We start from the raw sequence: 21,486 nt of genomic DNA, 5'->3' as shown, positions 1-21,486 counted from the left end.
TTTTTGGAAAACACTAAGCATAATTAGTCAAATTTCTTACATCGAAAACTATTTAGCTAGTATTTAATTTTTGAATAATTCTAATCGCCTATGAATTTAAATTTTGATTTAATTTATTAAGCAATAACGATTATTTTGCTTTTAAGCATAAGTTAGGGTAGTATATATTTTTCAATCTTTTATCTACAGTTTTTTTATCAACAGTAGTTATACATATTTTTGAAAATAAAATAATTAAAGTTCGTTTTAATTTTTTTGTACTATACACAAACTAAGTAAACAAGCGTCGAGAAAGAAAACTGATACTATAAAATTTAAATCAACTAAATTTACTAAATACTCAACACTTTTTTTTGCTTAATTAACGAGAAATATAGACTTTTATGATTAAACATTTATATTAAACGCTTAAATAACTCAGTTCTTGTTTATTCCCTATAATTTTTTTGCACATTTAATAAGTATACTTTATTCTGAATGTTATGAAAAATTACTTATAGTTATTTAATATAACTTATATGTATCTCGAAAAACTTTAAGAAAATAAAATACAAAGATACTAACTAACATAAGGGGAAGCAACGCATCTAGTCTGCCGGTCAAAAGAGAAACATTTTAGTCTTTGGCAGGCCAGAATAGTTGAATTTTATTTACTTCTTAAAAATTAGTCAATTATTAAACTCACTTTAAAAAGATACTAACTCTATGTGAAACTTTTATTTTACTATATCTAGTGTAAATTTAAAATCTCCAATGAAATGTACCTGAGACATTTTTTGCTCTTCATTTCAAGTCCGAGAATATCTAATTTGTAAGTTACAAAACTTGGTTGAGCGGGCATTTTGCTGACCGGATTCCACATAAATTCTGCAAATATACACAAGCTGGTTATTCTTATTCCGTACGTTGCCGACCCTACACTAACATAAACTACTTTTTAGTAAAGTTTTTCCATCTCTCTAACTTCTTTAAAATTTAAATTGTATTTTTCACCTGATAAGTTTAATTTATTAAAATTAACCATAAACTTCAATTGTAACTTGATTAGTTTTTTTTTAACTTTCAAGAAATGTTTATTATAACTTTTGGTATTGAACAGAAATAACCAAAAGTAAAAATTTCCGAATTTCTTAAAAAGCACCATTTTGTTTTGTCTTTACATTTTTACCTTTTTATGTGTACTCGTTTAGTTTTAAAAACGATTTTATATGAACTGTGATCATCGGAGAAATTCATATAATTAATAAAAAACTAGCTAAAAAAAAGCTGTTAGACTTATATAATTGTAACCATCATCAGTAATCATGATGGATGGTAGGGTTTTGATAAAGTTAGTGCTGTTCTTAAATAATATTATTTATAACGGTTATTTTAAAAATAACAGACGTTCAGATGGAACGTCAGATAAGTATAATAAACTAGTTCTTACTACTAAGCTAATATTGTCTAACTGGTTATTAGTGCACGTGATTTATATTGTAAAATAAGTTTAAGAAAACAAAATACAAAAAAGTGCTACCAACAACTGCTTAAAAGAGTCTTGTAGGCACGAATCGTGGTAACACACGATAATTAAGCACTAAACATTCTGTTGACAATATTTTAACATTAACAAGAAATAGACTCGACGATGTAGTTTTCCTATCTTCGATTAATTAACAAACGCCCTTTTTAATTGTGCTTTATTCGCTTTGTTGGCTCCACTCGTCTCTGCGTCGTTGTAAACGTCTCCCTTTCCCGCGCGTCTACAAGACAACTTTTAAGTTCACTGTCTCAAATATACTTCACGCTTCTTTTTATTTATTTCTGTTCTCAATACGAATCGTGACGTGACAAAATATTATTTTTTTTTTCCACTTACTTTCGAGTTTTTTTTTTTTGTTGCTTTTTCAAGTTTTTTAAGTTACTTATTTTATAAACTCTAACTCTAACATTTGCGAGAGAGCGCAGATATTAATTTACTGTTATGTACATTTTTAAGATCACTTGTTTTAAAACGACACATTGTAAAACATGAAAAGTCTACTGAGACTTTTTATTTAACAGTTCAGCTAAATCTTTGTTCTAATCAAATTTCAAGATTTGATTTTTATTCTGACTAAACCCTAGGAGCTGGCAAACTTTTTTTCATTTCCTTTATTTAGTTTTAAGCTTAGAAAGCTAATGAAGTGCTGGGTTATTGATTTTATTAAAAAAATTAATCTTGTTATCGGAAATTTCTGCTAAAAAATGAGAAGCGCCTTTGTTTTTTGCGATTATTTCTACTTATACTTTTATCTATGCTTTTTAATGCTAAAGCAAAAGTTTATATGCTGACAAGCATAATACTTCTACTTCTTAGTAGCAATTAACATAAATCGCCAGAGGGCGCAGTATACCGATCCTAAAGTGCACAATTTTTTTGGTCAAGTGCACAATGTTTTATTGAAAATATTACAAATAACATAAGTCATCAGGGACACGGTGTTTAAGTGCAAAATTCCAATTTATTAAGTCGCCAAGAAGAGCGCAATTAATACTTATTTAAGCATATAAACGTAAACTGAGAACCTCATAAGCATCTGTTAGCATTGGAGCAGAACAATAATTCTCGATAACGTCTGAGTTTTTGTTGATAAAACAAACTTCCTAATTTGTTTAGTACTACTAGTTGATTGTTTTGATGTACTGATTTGTTTTTCTAAGATATATAGGTTGTAAACTTTTACTCAAAATTTTGCTGAAGTTTAAAGTAAATGTTTTTTAAGAATTTTAAGTTTTTTCTAACTCGTAAAATAGGAAATAGTAATTCCAAATTTTACTCGTTTCAAGTTAAAGTATTTAACCGTATTAAAATTTTTTCTATAGATAAAAATTAAGATTTTTTAGCTCGCTTAAATTTAGCTAAAGTCGCTCGTTTAAAAGTTATTCAGGTTTTTATTATTGTAAACGTTGTTTGATATAAAAAGTTGTTTGTATATGTTGTTTAATAAGTTCACCCAACACTACCATTCTGCATTAAAAATGTAGTTTGTTTTTAAAAGATAATGGACAATAGAAGATATGAAGATTCTATGATTAAATTCAATATATGACGTCACAATCAAAAAAATCCGGTATGCCTCATGTTCTTCAACGTCAACCATTGTGAGCGTTTGCTAAGGCGAAAGACAAGAAACCGGAAAACAAGAAGTCCGAAGAGAATGATTGTTCTGGACAAGACGTAAAAAGGTATCCGTGGTGTGAGACTCGATAACCAAAAGCTTCTTCGTTCACCAGGTCCTTGGACTAAATATTTTGAGCGTCTTTTTTTATTCAATAAACCATGGTCAAAGACAATTAAAAAACTTTACCATTTACTATCTTTTTTTTTTTTGTTTAAATTCATAGTAAAAAAGAAAAACAACTAATAAGGTATTATTTTCGATCTTAAACATTTAACTTTGTACGAATATTTTAAAACTACTAAGTTACCACAACAAAAATAAAAAATGAAAGTTCAATATGAATTAGACTCCTATCATTTAAAGCAAGCGTACAAAAAACACTAAACAAACTAAAATTGCTGAAAAAACTTAAATACTTAAAAAAAGTTATAACATTCTGTAAAAATTTATGAAAAATATTGAACTAAAAATTTTATTAGTTAAACTGTTTGGTTTAAGTTCTTCTATGACATAATCTGATATAAAAATGTTTTTTAAATACTTTGCATTTAGTTGATAGAAAATAATAATTGAAAACTTAGACTTTGCAAATTTTAGTTTTTTTAGATATAATAACATTTTTTATTATTATAATGTGCAATGTCGAACTCATGCATCCAAACATGAGCCACTTAAACACGACACATAAGAATAAACTAAATTTATAATCAAAGAAAAAATAAAAACGAAGTTAAAATTATAAAGAACTCATTAATAAGTATAAACTTATTTGTTTTATATAAAAGTGTAAAAAAAGATATAAATAATTTAAAAATATAAAATTTTACTTTAACTTATATAAATCTGGTCACTGTTAAAAAGCAGCTAAGGACTATTTTTTATTGTTTTCAAACATGTATTTGAAAATTTAGCTACAAATCAAGCACTTTCATTTAAAAATCATTATTACACGAATGATTTTTCTAAACAAAAACCATTCTTAAAGAAAAAATATCAAAATGAAAGGAAATGATTAAATCCAATACTAGCTGGGGTATAGTAAATAACAAGCTTGTAAAGTATCTATCAAAAAATTTAGAGTTTGATTTGTTGTGAAGTCCTTAATATGTAATTAAAAAAATTAGGGACGGGTTAAATGCAAGCCGGAGCATTTTGAATTAGTTATTTACCGGATCCAGTCGAATAATGACTTTTAGATCCGAATCCGACTAGATACTAATTCTAAGTCGAGATCCGGATTCGGTCGGATTCTAATTGAAATATAAGCTTCGGCTCCGGCCGGAATCTAGTTATATTGATACAGTTGATCACTTTTTTGAATCCTTAAAGTTCACAAACCTTTCTCAAGTCTGACAACTTAAGATATATATTGAGACATGTCAGATGTTAAAACAATGTTTATGAATATAATCGACATTGTAATTGACAAAGGTACGTATGTAAAACATCGTACTAAAAAAAAACACTTTGCTTGGGGTAATTTGACAAAACGATATTCAACACAAAGTATTAGGACAAAATGGTATATTTATTAGAACACATTAGTTTACAAAGTAATTTTTTAAGCACGTTTTTGAAGTAAAGTTCTTACAGTCTTGATTTGTAAAAACATCATGCAAAGTTTTATAAAAACTTTGTAATATTGACCCTTCGCTTGCGGGACGGTCATTTTCATTTGCGGGCCGGAGCCCATTAAAGTTTAAAAAACGGTTAGGGGCCGGTCATTTTCACTCTGCGGGCCGTACGTTGCCCAACCCTAGGTTAAATGAACATGAAGACACTTTTACACGAAAGGTCTCTTTTGCACGAAGGGTTATTTTTGTATGGTGGGTCAATTTTAGCAGGAGAGTAAAACAAAAACTTTTAAGAATTAAAAAACCCAAAAATAAAACTGACCAAGGGTAAGGGGTGACAGTGATGATAAAAATACTAAGAAAAAAATTATAAATAAGTTTCGACCCGTGCAAAGTGCCCCTTCGTGCATATTTGAACTACCTTAAGAAGTTTTACATGTGACTTTTGTTATTTAAAATTTTCTTATAGATTCGTTTTAAATTTAACCTTGCTTAAGCTTCTATTTTGTATCACATTTACTAAGCATTTTTTGCTTTACTTTAAAAATTAAATAAGCTTTATAAATTTGATTGTTAACTTTTAGTTTAAATAAAGCGGTTGGCGATCTTGCTAACTTCAACATGTTAGAAAAAAAAATATTTTTAAGAATATAAATAGATCCTTATATTTTTTCTCATCTCAGATTTAGTAGATAAAAAAAACTAACAAAACACTGTCCACTTATGTAGTTATTATATAACATGTAGGTTTTTACTGACGTATTTTTTGAAAACACCCTATTATAACCTTTTATTTTGTTGTCAGCTCTTTTTTAATTTTAAAATATAATAAAAAGTATTTAATAAACATCAACTTACAAAACGAAATTAGTTAAAATATGAGTTTGATTTGCCATAATGACTTCCGCTTTAAACTTCACGATCAACAACAACAGCATCCAAGACAACCTACGACCGATTTCTGGCCATGAGACCTAATAAGGACGATATCAGTCGTAGGTTGTTTCAGACGCTGTTGTTGTTGGTCGTGTGGTGAAGTTAATTATTTATTACAGATGGCGCAACTATTCAACTTTGATGATGATGGCAAAATATACACTGGTTAAGACTGACTTAACAAGCTTACACTATAATCTCACATCAAGCTGACAAAGTCTTAGAAAAAATTGGCTACAAGTATCTTGGGCTTAACCCAAATGCAGTCGCTTCAGTACTTTGTACTTAAACCCGCTTGGTCAGATCTCAAAAGCGGTTTCTCGCGACTATTCCTGCTTGATGACTGTAAAGAACATAAACGCAGTTAAACATCTATAAACCTACAAACAAAAATTGCATTAAAATAATAGTTTTTATCTTAATTCACAGTAGTTTTTCTTCAATAATCAACTGACTAATAAGTTTGTAAGTGCCTCTGTTCGTTCTGAGAGAATTCGAAGTAAAACTTTACGGTTGCAAAATATTTTAAAAGCGAGCACGGCAAGAGTGAGCGTGAACTTTTAGATTCTTAAGTAAAAGAAGCTTATTTTTTAGAGTCGTTTTTGACTATACAGCAAACAAAAGCTAAAAAAAATATTCATAAACGTTGTATTAAGTTTGTTTGTGAAGACATTATCAAGATGTAAAGTTGTTTAGAAAAGGTACTGTGCATATGTTAAAAACTACTTTTAGTGTTGAGTTCAAAAAAAAATTTGGGTATAACTATGTATTATACAGATGCATATTTCAAAAGAATATTCAACTTTAACAACTTGTACAGTTTATTAAAATAAATAAATTTTGTCAAATGTGGATCAAAGTGTAAATCGTAGTTACTGTAATAAAATCTCAAGAAAAACATTAGCATATATTTTCAAAAGTATAATTGTAGTTTTTAATGCTACAAAACTTAACGTACAAATCTTAAAACAAATTGACCTAAGAAAATAAAACAGCTGAAAATTTGTTGAACTATTTTCCATTAATTTTAACATCTTGAGCGTTGTCTGAAGTGGATTCAGTCTTAATTAAATGTTCATAGCCAAATAAGTTTGCAAGCTTGAATATTCCTGCACACTTTTTCACAAAAACTTCCTTTTTTCCGACTGGTAATTCACCAAACATCTTGTTATTAATCGCACGCAAAATTTCCTTGCACAACTGAAAATTCGATTATATATTAACTTCATAACTATTGTGGTTAATGCAACAGGCAAAAAAAAGTCAAAGTACATATATTTTAACAATATAAGTTAAGGAAAATTTTTAGGTTTCTAAGTCTGTTAGTGGTATTTTTTTAACTACGTGAAAACTAAATGAAGTCAATGTTAAATTCATTTGAGTTGAGATAAACTAATTTCTAAAACAAAAGTTTTACATTACAGAGGAAGTTGGCAAACTACGGCCCACGAGGCATTTTCAATTTTTATTAGAATAAAAATATGTTTTTGAGGCAAAAACTTTAAATTGGGCTCTTATTTTAATAATTATTGTTTACTATTGCTGTAATATCATTAATTTTACCATATTTTTTTTCTAAAGTAGTGTTTTTATATTAACAAGAAAAATTATTATAAATTAACTGCGGCCCGCAAAACACTTTTCTCTATACGGTTTGGTCTACTAGTATTTTTCTAAAAAAATTGTCCGCAATTTATAAAAGGCTATAGACCCCTGTATTTTCATTTAAAACTTATGTTAAAACTTTTTTAAGTTTAAACAATGCAATAATAAAGTTAAATTTAAAGTATTTTACAGGGATTCTACGCAAAATTTTTGTAATTCTAGACTGATATGTTTTGATTTAGACCATGGTTTTCTAAAGGTCGCGATACTGCCCCCTTACTTAAAGAACTACTGATTAAGACTGAATCTTTCTCTAACTTTTGTCAGTCGGTGCTCAGTTTGTCTTATATCTAGAAAGAACATCGTAGCCTAAAAATTTTGTTGTACTGGCGTAGCCTAACAATAATAGGATATTTTGGCACACTATTTATTAAAAAAAAAAACTAATTAGATACGGACCTAATAAAATATCATAAAAATTTGAGTTCTCATGTAAATAGTACAGACATATTTAAAATTGTAATTTTAGAAAGCTATCTTACTCAAACTTTAATTTTATAAATATCTTTATCTACAGCAATACTGTTACAACTACTTTATGATTCTCCCTCTGACTGATAAATAAGCTCATCTTTTCGCAAATAAACCTTAAATACGTCAAAATAAAAGTTTTTAAATCACTGTACTATACAACCCTTAAAATTTGTATTGTCGTATACCACCAAAAAAGTTAAGGCAAAAAAAAAACATATTTAATAAATAAACTTTAACATTACCAGGGTTGCCAAATGTTTTTGGCAAACTTTCTCCAGGTTTTTAAAATTTCTTTCAAATTTTTAGAAGTACACACTTTTGGGTCTATTTTTAGTTCAAAGTTAAGTTTAATGTAAAAAACTGTGTTAAATAGTATAAAAAAACATTGAAAAGATAATGTAAAGCTACTTTAAATGAGTTTTTAATTAAAAAAAATTTGATGACCACAAAAAAACTTTTTTTAATAGTAGATTTTTTGTGTCAAATCAAAATTTTTCTACTTAAAATGCAAAAATTGTTTAAAATTCCAGGTTTTTGTTTTTTACTTCTCAAATTCCAGTTTTTTTAGCCTAAATTGTCAAATTCAAGCTTAAGTTTTTCAGGAAACCTGACAGACAAAATATTTTGTATATAAGTATTTGAGAACAACTACTTATAAAAACTCACCTTTAAAGTTATACCTTCAGAGTTTTCATCAAAATTTACGAGAAGATCTACAGCTTGATCTTTGTTTTTTAAGTAGTACATTGACTGCGCAGCTACAAAGTAATTCAAGTATTAAATATTTGTACTAAACAAAAACTAGGTTTTTAATAAGTATTATGTTTAAATCTCTAAAGTTATTTTATTATTTGGTTAGAAAAAAAATCAAAGTGCTTAATAAAATTAAGCTATTTATTTTTTACAACTAACTTTTATTTTTACTCAATTCATTATACAGTTTATTACAACTAAGCTGTTCTTTACCAACCAGCAAATCTAACTGGCAATGACAGAGAACTTTCTGCAGAAAGTTTATCGCTTAAATCAACTGCAATCTTGCGAAAATCGTCTGTACTTGAGAACAAGGTTTCTTTATGACGATTGATAACGTCATAAACAACTTGAGACACGTTGGAGTGGTTAGAAGAATGCATTTGATTAACTGTATCAAGATTTAATTTCATAAAAGGGTTTTTGCAATCAAAAAACAATGTATAGTTGATAATGCAGTTATTCTTCTAAACGGTGTTACAAAACTCCGAGAAGTTCTAGTATTTAAAAATGAGTTTCAAAAATACAACCTTAGTTTAGAAAAAGAGAAGTGTAAATCAATATTAAACGAAAAGAGCTTTAAAGAAGTCTTCAAAAGAGTTCACCTTTTTGAGCAAGTATGATTTTGCAAAGTTGCAGAAGATGTTCATCTTGTTTTTCCGCTGTTTTGCAACATTTTAGTAGCGATTGCAGCATTTGCAGTAGTTTAGAATTACGCTCTGCAATCATGAATGCGAGGTAGTTGGTTTGGAAGTCTTCACTGCGGAAAGTTTTTAGAGGAGCAAGAAATTTTTTGGCTTCTTCAATAGGTTTTTCTGTCTGTAAACATTAAGTACCATATATATCAACTATCTTTATTAAACATTTTTTGATAAAACATGTCTTAACAAAATACTTTTGCTATAAATTTTTAAACTTTATTACTTACAATACTTGTAAAACTTTGCAGTGCTTTACAGTAATAGTAAAGAATAATTTTTAAAACATAAAACTTCAAGGTTTAATAAAAATAATAAATATTTCAAGCTTAAGAAAAATATATTTTACAACAAAGCTTGAAATGGGTTTAAAAAAGCCATAAGATAATTCTACTACCGAAGATCTATAACTAGAGTAGAACATTTGAAAAGGCAAAGAAAACTACAAATATGAATACTTTGAAATATTGGCCTAGGGTTTACTTTTTTAGTTTATGGTTAAGTTTGTTTATTTCAAAAACTAGCTTTAATTTAAAAAAAAATTCAGTCTATAATTTAGTATAATGAAATTCTAAATAATAATTCGACACAATTTAAAATGTAATCTAACACTAGAACAAAAACAAATATGTAAAAAAATAAATTACTACAATTAAATTCATTAGTACAATTTAGATTAAAAAAATTGCTAGAAAACATAAAAACTTAATAGTTAAGTTAGAGTTAAAAAACTAGTTAAGTAGTTGAATAAATTTTAAAATAGATATAAATTAATAAAAGTTCTATGAACATATTCAATTATTTCACTACTCAGATTTCAGTTTTATAAAATAATTTTAACAAAAATAACTTTCAAAAGAGTTTCAGCACAAAATACATCTTCATTTTTGTCCGCATCGTCTTTTTTGTTGTTGCTGTTGTTGTTTCCTGAATGTTTTTTTTACTATAAACTTTTTTCAATTTGTAAAGTTTTAAAATCTCAACTGTTGTAACTAACTGTAAAAAAAAATTTAGTCTTAAGATACTGTTAAAAACTTTAGCATCTTTTGCAGCTTCTTTAAGACGAAAAAATAACCATAAAACAAAAACATTAAAAAAAGAGTTTTTACTACTAAACCATAACTCTTAATTTATTTACATCTTATTTACAAACAACTGATTTATTTAAATGCTATAATATTACAAACTATAAGATAAGCAGAATCTATATTTTTACTATAAATAACTTAAATACCTAGTCTTAAAATTAAAACAAATTTATATAAAAAACATTAATAGTTTGTTTATTAAGTGATTTTAATAGATTTTTTTTCTAAATAAAATAAACATCGATAAATGGTGAGCATTTTTAAAATTGTTATATAAAATAATTAATGTTCACTGATAATCAATGGAAAATATTCTAAAATCAAATAACGAATTTTAATTTTTGACGGTATTAAAAAGATAACAATAGTTTTGTTTAAAAGAAATAAAAATATGGTGTTTTACTGAAAAATTATTTGATCTAAATGCAAATTTATAAAAATATATAGTTTAAGTACAGATACATAATCGGAACTTGCGTCAAATATTCTACTGTAAATTATCGATAATTCTAATTTTATACTGATGAATCAGAACTTATCTATCTCAGGTATAATAGGATGGTAAGTTTTAATAACTCATACAATTGAATTCCGTCAAAAAATTAAAAGAACTGTTTAAGTGTAATAAAATATGGTAGCTTGATAAAAAACCTAAACTCATAAAACTCACTTCCAGATATTTATACAAATAAATGTATAATGACACTTGATAGTGAAACAAAATGTTAATGTGACCTTAGTACACTAAATTTTTAATTTTAAAAACAAGTTTATCAAAACCGAAAAAACCTGGATTTTGTTTTATCTTATTATTTTCCTGCTTCTTTTTTTCTTCCATTTTTTTCTGTTGCTTTCTTCGTTTGTTTTTTAACTTTTTAAGTTCTTGGGGAGTGAGCTTCTGTTCTTCCTCAATAGTCATTCCGTTTGAAGACTTGTACGGCGAATCATGCAGTTGCAAGTATATCTAGTTGAAATTCTACTTTAATTTTCTCAGTTATTACAAGTGATGAAATAATATTTGTATTCACATGCTTTTTTCATAGTAAGATTTAATAGAACATATTTTGCCATGAAATTTTAGTTCGTAATTAAAATGCTATTATTTATAATATAGCTGAAAAAAAAAGTATCAAAAAAACAATGCAATGCTCAACCGTCTAGCAAAATATAAAGTTATTTATTACTAGCTATTATACGTCAAGTTGTTCAAAATTAACAAATTAAAAGCATTTTAATAGTTATTATATTATAAAATAGAGCGCTATTATAGCTACTATAAAATATAATATATGAAATAAAACTTTTGTACAGATAGCATTTTCTTAATCATACAGCTTAGATAGAGAACGAAAAGGTAAAATTTTTAAGTAAGGTAATATAGTTCTAAATACTTCTTTTTTAGGACAAAAAGCTAAAACTATAGAATATATATAAGGCATCTCTATACCTATAATGATAAAAAACTATTACTTTAAAAAACTTCCAGAACTTAAAAAAAAGCATATAGTTTCAATAGCTAAAATATTAGTGTAGTACAAAAAACAACTAACGAAATACAAAATTATTATAAGTATATACAAGAGCATACTAAACATAATTTGTTAATGCCATACTAATAAATAGATAATTCTTTATTACTTCTAATAAATACTATTTTGAGATTTTCCTAAACAATCTATCATTGATTTTGAAGCACTGAATAAAAAAAAGTCAACTAGTTAGTGATGCTAGTTAAAATAACCTTTATTGCAATATCGGCTGCCTGTGCATAAAATTCGTGACATCTTAGCTGGTCTTCAAGTTTCAATAGTTTAGTGTAAGCTGATAAAGTAGTTTTTCTAATGCAATACTGATGAAATTCCAACTGGTCTTGTGTAATTTCATTGAAATGCTATTTTGTACAAAATATTTTATTTATGACTGACTGTATAGTATATTTAAAAAAAAAAACAATGTTTATAAAAACTTTACGTAATTGTAAAACAAGATATTTTTTTGAATTAAATGTTGTTTGTAAACTAGATTTATTCATAGTAATAATTTCATAAGTATCGAGTGTTTCTAGTAATATTTTGAAATAAACCTGTAAAAACTACTTAGTAAAATGTAAAGTCAAGTTAAAGCTTAAGTTATGCTAACTAATCAACAAACTTTTTCAATTTGATGACACATTTTCAGCGCTTCTCCCAACTTTCCCTGGTTGTAGAAACTTGAGCACTTTTCAATTTCATACCACATACATTGCATTTCCCTAGCATAATTGTCAACTGAAGTGTTTTCCTGTTAAACAACCAAGTTAATGTAGCAGATTAAAAATTATGAATAGACTCGAACACTTGTGGTTTCAAAGGTCACTTTAACTTTGGAATTTGAATAAAGTTAGCAATCTTTAAATGAGCTACTATTGGAAAGAAGATCATGTTTAGTTATAAGAATGCTGTTGCTTTTTGTTGAAAACAGGCTGAACTTTGAGGTTAGTCTTTTTAAGTGCTAACAAATTAGTTTTTGTGTAGTGGTAGCCTTAAGGTTGAAAATATCATTGAAAATTTAGCTTAAATAATTAAATAATACAACAACAAATCATACAAATTAAAATACACAAGTTAACTTTAGCTACAGTTTGATTAAAATTTATACAAAAATAAGCTCAAGTTTTACTAAACAAAATCATAGTAGACTGAGTTTTTCAAATAATCAACAAACTATTCTGAATCAGTCTAAACTTTTCGATAACATATTTAAAAAAACTAGACCAGCCTAAATTAGCTTAAGTTTTTCAAAGAAAGTATACTATTCTGAGTTGCTTAAATAGGTGGAAACCCAGTAATTAATGAAATCTTGTTATTAGACCTCAAACTTTGAAGTTTAACTATTGTACCTTTAAAAAGTTATTGGGCTAATCAAAAAACTAACTATGAAAAATTAAATAAGCATTTGATATATTAAATATTTGTTTATAATTTACTTATAAAACTATTACATTAAGTATAATGGAATTCCGCTAATAATTTATACAAAAAAAATCATCGACTACACCAACTAAAATAGTTTTGTGTTCTGTTTTACAGACTTCTAAATAATAAACTTTTTTTTCACATGGTGCTTAATAACAATTTTCAAAGATATCAAGTAAAAGTTTCATTTTATTAAAAGGTAGAGATCTTATGAAAAAAGAATTTCAGTTATATATACAACAAAAAAAGTCAGTATTTTCTTTAAAATTATAGAAATATCTAACTTTTCAATAAAATTAGAAACTAAACAATAACAGAGCAAATAAGACAACAATAAAACGAACTCTAGTAAATTTAGAAGCAGTCGTAGCTGCTTTTTCCAACTGGTTATTTCTCATCATGTATCTGGCGCACTTGCAATTGATGAATCTATCAGCTGTGTCTAAAGACTGAGCTTCATCCATACTTTCGACAGCACCTTGTATATTGCCAACATGCTGCATGTATTATTACCAGGTTAAATCTAACTAAAATTAACACATACAGGGTTGCAACGGATCAAGCTGAGAAAAATTTCTTGACTTTTTACTAAAATTCTCCTGACTTTTCTAAATCAAACTCTTAATTGAAAATTTAATTTAGATTTAATATTTATATTTTAATTTCCTGACTTTTTTCAAAAAGCCCCATTTTTTCCTGACTTTAGTCTTTTTTTTAGTTTTTCCTGACCTTGTGGCAGCCCTGCACACAATAATTCATTAACCTCGAAAATGCATTAAACAGATTAAACTAAAACGTAGTAAGTTATTGAATCGAAGTTATCTAAATTTAAAGAACTAATAAACGCTTTACCTTCAGCACTCTTGCTTTAGACACATGAAGTTCAATTAATGTTGGAGTGTGTTGTATTGCTTCGTCAAGTATTTCCAAAGCTTTGTCGTGTTCACCAACTTTGTCTAAATGCTGACCGTAAAAGCTCAAAGCATATAAGAAAGTTGTTGGAACTTGTGTATCAGTGTCTGTAAGGTGAAGTATTTTATAAATGTAAAGCTGTAAGTAAAATTACAACTATATAGTATATTAAATTTAATCAAAGTTTACGACTTATTTTTCTAATATTTCAAGTACAGTCTTAGTAAAACAAAAATAACAATTTCATTTGATGGAATGAAATAGTTGTTTTGGGTTGAATGATTAAGCTAAATTTATTGTAGTTTGTTTTAACTTTATTCATATTACGCATTTTCACGGCAAAAACAGTTAAAATTTTAGTAAAACGTGCATGGGTCACGTTTTACATAAAAACAGTTTAGATTTAAAAAAAAGCGTAGACCATTTAAAATAGTCATAATTAAGTGTATTAAAATAAGTTTTTATTTTGCTACAGTGACCGTTAGAAAATTGAAGGTTTTTGAAATTTAATATCGGGCATATTTGTATATATTATCAAAATATTAGAAATTTGGGAAAAAACAATGACCCTTGGGAACACAGCAAAGTAAGAATATTAAAAAAAAATATATTTTGAAACTATATTATAATAAATATTGTTTTCTTTTAATCTAAACTCTATTAAGCTGCATCAGTCAGAAATAAGTTCTTGTTGACTGACTTTTCATAAAATTCCAAACAATTGAAATGCAAGTAAAAAAGTAGTTTCTAAAACTAAAGTAATAATTTATCTAAAAGTTTATCAACTACTAATCAAAAACTTGTGTATACTTTTTAAGTCTAAAAATGATAAAATTTTTAACTTTTTTTATAACAAAATTATCAAAAAACTAAAATTAAAAAAAAATATAGTTTTTTTCAAAATTTTGTACAAAATTACAAGTTTTTCTATGTTATTTTTCAAAATTTTCCACATTCCAGGTTTTTTGACCACCTTATTTTTATGATTTCTTAAATTATGATATGAAAAACGAAAAACTTTTAGATCTAAATCAAACTAAATTATTAAGTTTATCAACTTTTTATGAAACAAAATTTTGTCTCTACACTGACAATTATACAATAAATCAAATCTGAGTAAATTAATTAAAGCAGTTGCTTTAAAAAACTCAATTTACAAAAAATATTAATAAGTAATAAAATAAAAGAACCTACTTGATTTTATTTTTGTACTACAATAAAATAATATTTCAAAAATCAATGATACTGTCTGATTCATCTTCGAACAAAATTATCCAAAAACACATTAACTTTTAAAAATTTTTTAAGTTAACTTAAAATAGCTTATTCTAATAAAAAAGGTTGCTGTTGGATTTAAAATAAAAATCGATTAAAACTTTAGTTTTATTTAAATAAAAAATTTAGTTTAAAAGCTATTTTTTGTGAAAACAAAACTAGAACATTTGTCAATGCTTTTTATTATTTAGATTATGTAAGTTTAAGGAAACCTTTAATGTTGAACTTATTGCAATTCCTGAGTGAATCAACATAGCCTTGTGCTAAATTGGAAATCACTTTCACCTTGTCATTACATTGGTACAACTGTTTGATTGTTATCAACAAAGGTGGCACTCCCCTCTTGATTTGCCTTCTTAAGTAAGCGTCAAGTCTTTCTTCAAGTAAACCACCTTAAAATATGTCACGTACGATTTTATTTACTGGATATATTTTTTATGTTTAAATTTGCAACTTAATTAAAAACTTAAAAATCAATGTACCACTTAGAAAATGCAATGGTAGGATTCTAGGAGCATCAGCTCTAGGATACCGTTTTTGGATGAAATCATAAATTTCAAGTTTTTCCTCTTGGTTGCTGGGTTGAAAAATTTGCTCTAACTTTTTGTAGTATCTGCAAATATATTTTTTGTTGATATACACCAAGTCATTAAATGTTTTTTTGATGGTGTTTTTTAGAAAGTCGCTTTCATGAAAAAAAAATTAAAATTAAAACTTTTATTTAACCAGAAATTGGTGCATAGGATAAGATATGAGCAACATCAACTAAAATAATTATCAACACTTTTATATATAAAAATTCAATTTTAAAATATTATTAATTCAATCAATAAAATACAAAATTTAAGTTAATTAATTTTTGTAAAGACCTTATCTCTATTATTTGTATATGAAACTATCCCTTGATGACAGATAATATTAAAAAAATATTTAACTTATATAGCTTTGTAATGTATAAAAACTGTAGCAGTGATTTTTTTCAATGTAAAACTTTTAATATTGATTGACAAGTCACTTAATTTTAAAAGCGATAAATGAAAATATTTTAAGATGGTTAGTTTTTTTGATAGTTGGCATTAAATTTGATTTTTTCTGTTGTAAACTTACGAATGGTTGTAGTTTAATTTAACAAGTAAGACAATGTACTTTAATTATTAGTTTAGCTTGTTTGATTTTTTTTTATTTTAACTATTGTGTTAATGTGGTTTGTAATTGAGTCCACATTTGTTACTAGATTTATTTATTTATAAAAATGTTAACTATTATTACTAAAACAAAAAAGTTACAATTAGTCTGTGTATTTTATACTCAGAATACAATAGATTAAGCAAAATCGTTACACAAATCAACTATAATGTTTAAAAGATATAGGAATAATCCAAGTAGAAGGTTAAACTTTATATAAGTAAGTTTTAGAAGTAACTGGAAATAGGTAAGAGTTTTCATAGAAGATATTTGAGATAACTTTGATATATACAAAACTAACTTGACATTTTCGGTATTTCTATCAATTAGTCCAGTGTAAACTTTTTCAGCTTTTTCTAATTCACCAAGCTGTATGTAAAGTTCACCTAGGAAATTACTGATTGTTTTTGACTACATTACTTTGAAAAATAAATATTGGAACATATATCAAATACACTTATTTTAATTTAAATTCACATATATCGAATACAGCTAAAGATTTTAAACATCAACACCTAACTTAAAGGTAAAGGACACAAAAAATTTAATAACCAAGGTTTTCCTGTAGAGACAAATCATCCATGATAAAGTCTTTGTTGTTTTGAAGATGTTCGAGAGCTTGCTTGTACTTGCCACTTTGCATCAAAATAGCACATTGATACAGCAACAATTCACTATACTCGTACTTTTGATCTTCAGACTGTAAGTAATTAAACTCATAAACATATTTGCAGAAAAAACAGTGAACTAAAATAAAAAGCTCTAATATTAATAATTACTTAACTTTTTCCATATTTTACACATAAAAGAAACAAACATTTTGGGTTTTTCTAAACTCTTCGAGAACACTAAAAGCATTTTCACAGTCATCTAGCAAATGATTAGAAATGGCATAGCCAATCCAAGGTGCTCTCTGAGCTGGTTTCAGCTGCAAGAGCTTGAACTTTGTTTGCTGTAAAATATTACAAACATTACAAAAACAATCGTGTATTATAATTACTAATCAAAATTTATACAATCTATAAAATAGTGTTATTTAGAATCCTTTTATAAGTAACGGGTTATATTTAACATAAAAAGTCTTCGAAGGCCGCCATTAAATTGTAATAAAATACTTGTTAACCAACTAGTATGATTTATTCAAAATTGATTTGAGATTAATAGTAAGTATTAAATTGTTTGGGATAGACAAAAATGTTTATTTGTAGTTAATTTTCTGATAAGTATTTGACCAGCAATTTTTTTATGTCATTACAACTTAACAAGTAGTTTCTTCTTTTTAACCACTTTTTTATAATGAATCTTTAAATCTAAAATATAAATAAAAGTGAAACTTAAACAAAATGTAGATTTCTTAGAATACTGCTCTTGGAGAAACTTTTGGAATCTCTTATATTAGCGCTATCAATAAACCAAAATCTTTTAATAATTCTTTAATACTATGGCATAGTCGAATTAAATTATCTATTAAAAATACTACATTCGAAAACAGTTTTTATAAAATTTTGTTGTAGCATTGTTTATAAGATATTTTTAAACAACAAGTATAATTCTAATAGCTTTAGGCTAGTAGCAACAATTTTTTAATAATACAAATTAATAACCTTGTATCCTTCCATATCTCTCACATGTATTTGCAGCATTGAAAGATCCCTCAAAATGTGCAAATTTTCCTAAGTTTGAAAGTCAATATACACATTTTTTAATAAAATATTTGCTAAGTAGACAGAAAAAAATTAAAATTTATGATCTTAATATAGTAAAATTTGATCGAATTGCTTAAATACTGATTTAAGTTACTTCCAGTATAACTAAACTAACTTATAAAATATTTGAATTTTGATTACAAATTATATTAAAAGTTAAGATTATTAACCGCATTATTGTTTAAGTTAAGGGCATAGGGTGGAGGAGTTAAATCACCTTTTTCATAATTAGTCTTAAATTATTGAGTTTTAACTAAGCTACAAGATGTTTTTTAGAGATTTTAAAAACTCAAAGTATTTTTTGAGATATAGCCAGTCGAAGTCCAAGACTAAAATAGGTTCCTTATGGGAGGCGCAAACTAAAACGTCAAATAAATAAAAATCACTAAAAATCTGTCTCCTCCTACGTTTTTTGAGATAACTACCTCAAACTTTTAGGAAACGTTCCTTGCAATATTTAGAAAAATCTGTAAGAACAAAACTTAAAAAAATATAAATACAAAAATTTTATGACAAAAAAACAAAAAAAAATTTTTTTTTTGTATTTTTTTTTTTGAATTAATTCCAACAGAATTTTCTTAATATGTGGGAGAAGATAGATTTTTTGTGAAATTGTCTTTTTTTGCTGTTTAGTTTGCGCCTCCCATAAGGAAGCTATTGTTGCCTTTGGCTTTGACCGACTATACCTCAAAAACTACTTTGAGCTTTTAAAATCTGTAAAAAGCATCTTGTTTGAAGCTTAGTTAAAACTTAATAAAATAAGATCAAATTGTGAAAAAAGTGATTTACCTCCTATGCCCTTAAGTAAATAAAATATTTGTAAAAAGTTTTAAAAATAAGTTTGAACTTTGAATTTAATTGATAAATTAATTAGTTCAAATTAAACAGTTTGAAAGCAGTTTTTAGTAGTAACTATGATTTACAATCTCTCTAAAAATTGCCTTTATAACAAAAAATAAAGTTAAGGAAAACACTTAACTTATTTTGAAAGTATCAACTTTTGTTAATGTGCTAAAAATTATTTTCTTTAGAAGTTTTTTCGACCAAATTATAATTATAATTAAAGATAACAACCTTAATAGGTAAAAATCTACATTTAAAGATTGAACTTTAGTTAAAAATGTAATTGACACCAACTTATTAAAATGTACTTATAATATTATTTTATACATAAAGTTTACAACAGTTTTAATCAAATATAAATTTTATCAATAAATATAGAAAATAATACAAATTTAATCATTTTAAAATTGATGCAACAGAAGAACACTTTGTCAATTTATTTCTATAGGTAATAATAACTTACAGGGTCATTTTTAAGAGCGGACTTGTAACATGTTATTGCTTTGTCATAATTTTTCTCACTACGGTAAAGTAACCCATAAACATGCCAGCAAACATGAGATTTCAAATCATTTGTAAGTCCTTTCTTAACTAAGACATGAGCTTCTTCCTTTTTTCCCATACAATTTACAACCAATCCTTTCATTGCAAGTGTTTCTGTTGTAATTGATAATTTTGATTGTACAACTCAAGGTATATTTATTAAAGGTGATAATAAATTGTTTGTTTTTAATTTAAGCATCACAATGACCTAGTTTCTGTGAATAATTTAATAAAAAAATATGTATATGTAAAATAATGTACACTTTTATAAATAATAACCCAGTTTTGAATTGAATGAAGAAATTTGTCTACTTGTTCAAAAAGTTTAAATAAAATCTTAAAAAAAAAAAACCTTTAGTCATGCTTCAGATTTTTTATATCCCTAAAGTTTGAGCTAAATATTCTTCTGATAGTAGTATTTCTAAGTCATATAATTTAAAACTATTAGATGATAATATAATAAGTGATGACTAACAGTTTAGTAAAAAACAAAACTTTGTGAGTATAATTATTTAGTGAGATAAATATTACCTCCATGGTTAGAAAACTTTGGATTTGATAGAATTTGTTTTGCAAACTTCAAACCATTCTTATACTGCTTGTGCTCATAGCATTTCTAATAAAAAAATATATATAACTTTAAAGTTTAATAAGGATGTTTTAAAGCAGAGAACAAATTTTAATCAACACATTAAAAAAAAACAACGAATGAAAAACAAATAAACATTAATTTTTAAATAAGTACTACCAATAAAAATAATTCATTAAAAAATATTGTTCGTTGATTTACTAACAAAAGTACAAGAACAAATACAAAAAATAAATTTATAAAGCACTCACTACAATCCTATTAAAAAGAGCCTTTTCTTTTGGAGGTAATGGATTGTTGCTGGGCATTACTTTGATTTATACGTAACTACCTGCAAATAGATTTCTTTACTACATATAAATTATTTAAACAGTTATATCAACTAAGTTTAGTACATATACAAAAAAAATATTAACTAAAAATCCAAGGAGATGAACAATAAGAAATTGCTACAGGGTTCCAACTAAAGTTTCAAATAAAGTTCTTTAAAAGTTTTATACTAATTTATTAGCTAGAAAACCTGGATTTTTTATTGTAAAATGTTTAACTTCATTATAGAGGTTGCCACTTTTTAAGTAAAAAATTCCTTGAGTGACCAAAATCTGTCCTGAGTGACCTTAGACTGCCCTAAGTCACCCTGAGTTTTTCTTTTTAAATCCTTGAAAAAAATCCCTATGTAGCAAACTAATTATACCTTTAATTCATTTTACTTCTTAATAAATAAAACCAAAGTTGTATGTGTATGCTAGGCATTAGGTGTTAACAAAACTTATGAGAAATGCTGTTTTTGAAGATTAAACAACATTAGTCTATTATCATTTTTTTGTTCTTTTTTACTGATAACAAGAATTTATAAGTTATAACAAACAATTTAAGGGCATAGGGTGGTTAAACACTTTTATCACAATTTGATCTTATATTTATTCTTTCAAAAATTTACTTTGCAAACTAAGTTTCGGTCAAAGACCTCGTCAGTGCTTAAATAAATCTAAAAAAAGATATGTGACAGTCATGGAAAATAGTATTCAAACAATTCAATTAAAATAAAAACAAATTATTACTGAAAATTTTTACTAAAGAAACTAAACAAATTAATTTTAATATTAAGACTGAGTATTAGTAGAAGTTTAAATTTTTAGCTAAGC

The 21,486-nt window shown here is 26.1% G+C and overlaps 1 protein-coding gene across 1 annotated transcript; it reads right to left on the bottom strand.

The window, feature by feature from the left end:
• Nucleotides 1–6,466: 6,466 nt before the first annotated feature.
• LOC145837021 (N-alpha-acetyltransferase 15, NatA auxiliary subunit-like) lies at nt 6,467–20,674 on the bottom strand. Its single transcript, XM_082944787.1, has 19 exons — nt 20,593–20,674; nt 20,284–20,368; nt 19,673–19,866; nt 18,265–18,333; nt 17,478–17,612; nt 17,213–17,360; nt 16,962–17,046; nt 15,958–16,088; nt 15,688–15,867; nt 14,141–14,307; nt 13,633–13,785; nt 12,486–12,614; nt 12,076–12,225; nt 11,124–11,298; nt 10,097–10,173; nt 9,154–9,367; nt 8,766–8,939; nt 8,462–8,553; nt 6,467–6,856 (listed from the first exon to the last, which is right to left on the bottom strand). Exons 1-19 carry the CDS (start codon nt 20,647–20,649, stop codon nt 6,668–6,670), a joined length of 2,604 nt encoding a protein of 867 aa, XP_082800913.1. The 5' UTR covers nt 20,650–20,674; the 3' UTR covers nt 6,467–6,667.
• Nucleotides 20,675–21,486: the final 812 nt, after the last annotated feature.

This window comes from Thalia democratica, chromosome 5 (assembly GCF_965202585.1).
Source record: "Thalia democratica chromosome 5, ktThaDemo2.hap1.1, whole genome shotgun sequence".
NCBI classification, from domain to species: domain Eukaryota; kingdom Metazoa; phylum Chordata; class Thaliacea; order Salpida; family Salpidae; genus Thalia; species Thalia democratica.
This window is presented reverse-complemented; position numbering and strand designations above follow the sequence as displayed.

Coding starts and splice junctions, on each gene's coding strand:
- LOC145837021 (XM_082944787.1), bottom strand. CDS start 20,649: ATGCCCAGCAACAATCCATTACCTCCAAAAGAAAAGGCTCTTTTTAAT. Junction 17,361..17,477: donor AGTTTAGAAAAACCCAAAAT/GTTTGTTTCTTT, acceptor AATTACTTACAG/TCTGAAGATCAAAAGTACGA. Junction 17,047..17,212: donor GTCTCTACAGGAAAACCTTG/GTTATTAAATTT, acceptor GTAATTTCCTAG/GTGAACTTTACATACAGCTT.